At 36.7% G+C, this 1,829-nt stretch overlaps 1 protein-coding gene across 1 annotated transcript; it reads left to right on the forward strand.

Annotated features, from left to right (window-relative positions):
* The first annotated feature begins 580 nt into the window (after positions 1-580).
* Positions 581-1,498, forward strand: LOC128048503 (taste receptor type 2 member 31-like). Its single transcript, XM_052640901.1, has one exon. The coding sequence runs from the start codon at positions 581-583 to the stop codon at positions 1,496-1,498; it is 918 nt and encodes a 305-aa protein (XP_052496861.1).
* Positions 1,499-1,829: the final 331 nt, after the last annotated feature.

A 1,829-nucleotide genomic window follows, 5' to 3' on the forward strand; every position in this document is an offset into this window, starting at 1 on the left:
AAATTTACAAAAAGATCCTGATTCTGTCTTAAAAAAAAAAGTTTCCAACACTATATTAGGTGTCTTTTTTGCATTACAAATCACCTCAAGATCCTAATGATTATCCTAATAACATAGAGCATAATTATGATAAAGCTTGATCAAATCATTCAAGCTTTCACTGTGCATCCTCTGCATTGGGTTTCAAAATTTTCCTCACTAACAACAAAAGTCAATGAACACAAATTATGAAGAGGTAGACAGGGAAAATTTTGTAACACGATGAGTCCTTATTTGCATCTGGCAAATGAGAATTCATATTTTACTTCAAAGTCACTTATGAAGTAATCCATCCCATAGTAGGGCACAAAGTGTATGAAGAGAGCTAATTTGAGCTGCTAGGGAATAGCAGTGTTTTTCATCGAGATGTCATTGAGCTCTTCCAATATTATTTCCTGGTGCTTTTCTGCTTGACATTCATCACAGAGTTTGAAAGAAATAAGAACTTCACTGCACAACCAGAAATCAACTTCATAAAGAATTTAAGGTCAGAATATTGAAGGAATCGCAACAGTGACATTAGACTTGGATTTTTTCAGACATGATAACTTTAGTATCAAGCATTCTTTCCATTCTAATGGTGACAGAGTTTGTTTTGGGAAATTTTGTGAATGGTTTCATAGCACTGGTGAACTGCAATGACTGGGTCAGAAAACAAAAGATCTCCTCAGCTGATGGGATTCTCACTGCTCTGGCAGTCTGCAGAATTGTTTTGCTCTGGACAATATTAATAAATTGGTATGCAACTATGTATAATCCAGCTCTATATAGTTTAAGAATTGTTATCCATGTTGCCTGGACAGTAAGCAACCATTTTAGTAACTGGCTTGCTACTAGCCTCAGTATATTTTATTTGTTCAAGATAGCTAATTTCTCCAGCTTAATTTTTCTTCACCTGAAGTGGAGAGTTAAAAGTGTAGTTCTCATGATGATGTTGGGGACTTCAGTGATTTTGTTTTTTCAGGTTGCAGTGTTAGGTATAAATGAGACTATTCAGACAAGTGAATATGAAAGAAACATCACTGAGAAGACCAAATTAAGGGACTTTTTACACCTTTCAAATATGACCCTGCTCACACTAACAAACTTCATACCCTTCACTATGTCCCTGACATCTTGTCTGCTGCTAATCTTTTCCCTGTGGAAACATCTCAGGAAGATGCAGCTCAACGGCAAAAGATCCCAAGATCCCAGCACCAAGGTCCACATAAAAGCCATGCAAACTGTCATCTCCTTTCTTTTCCTGTTTGCCACTTACATCCTGACTGTAATTTTCACAATTTGGAATTCTAATGAGCTGTGGAAGGAACTGGTCCAAATGCTTTTCCAGGCCCTTGCAATCACCTATCCTTCAATGCACTCATTTATCCTGATTTGGACAAACAGGAACTTAACACAGACCTTTCTGTCATTTCTATGGCAGCCAAGATGCTGGCTAAAAGTAAAAGGAACTAGGTAGAGACATATGTCTTCTCGCAGAAAATTAAAGGATGAAGTCTGTTACAGTTTATACTTTCGTCTGCTTTTTGAAAAAATATGTTACAATTGAGTAAATATCCAAAGGTTTACCTAGAAAAGTCTTTTACCCAAGCTAATAACAAAAAATGTCTTTGTGTATGTTTATGAAAGATATAAGAAAGATGATAAAATTGCATTCATGCATTCTAAGTGACTTCATTCATGTCCAACTCATTGAGACCCTGTGGACTGTAGCCTGTTAGGCTCCTCTGTCTCTGGATTTTCCAGGCAAGAATATTGGAATGGGTTGCCATTTCCTTCTCCAGGGGATC

This window comes from Budorcas taxicolor, chromosome 5 (genome assembly GCF_023091745.1).
Source record: "Budorcas taxicolor isolate Tak-1 chromosome 5, Takin1.1, whole genome shotgun sequence".
Taxonomy (NCBI): domain Eukaryota; kingdom Metazoa; phylum Chordata; class Mammalia; order Artiodactyla; family Bovidae; genus Budorcas; species Budorcas taxicolor.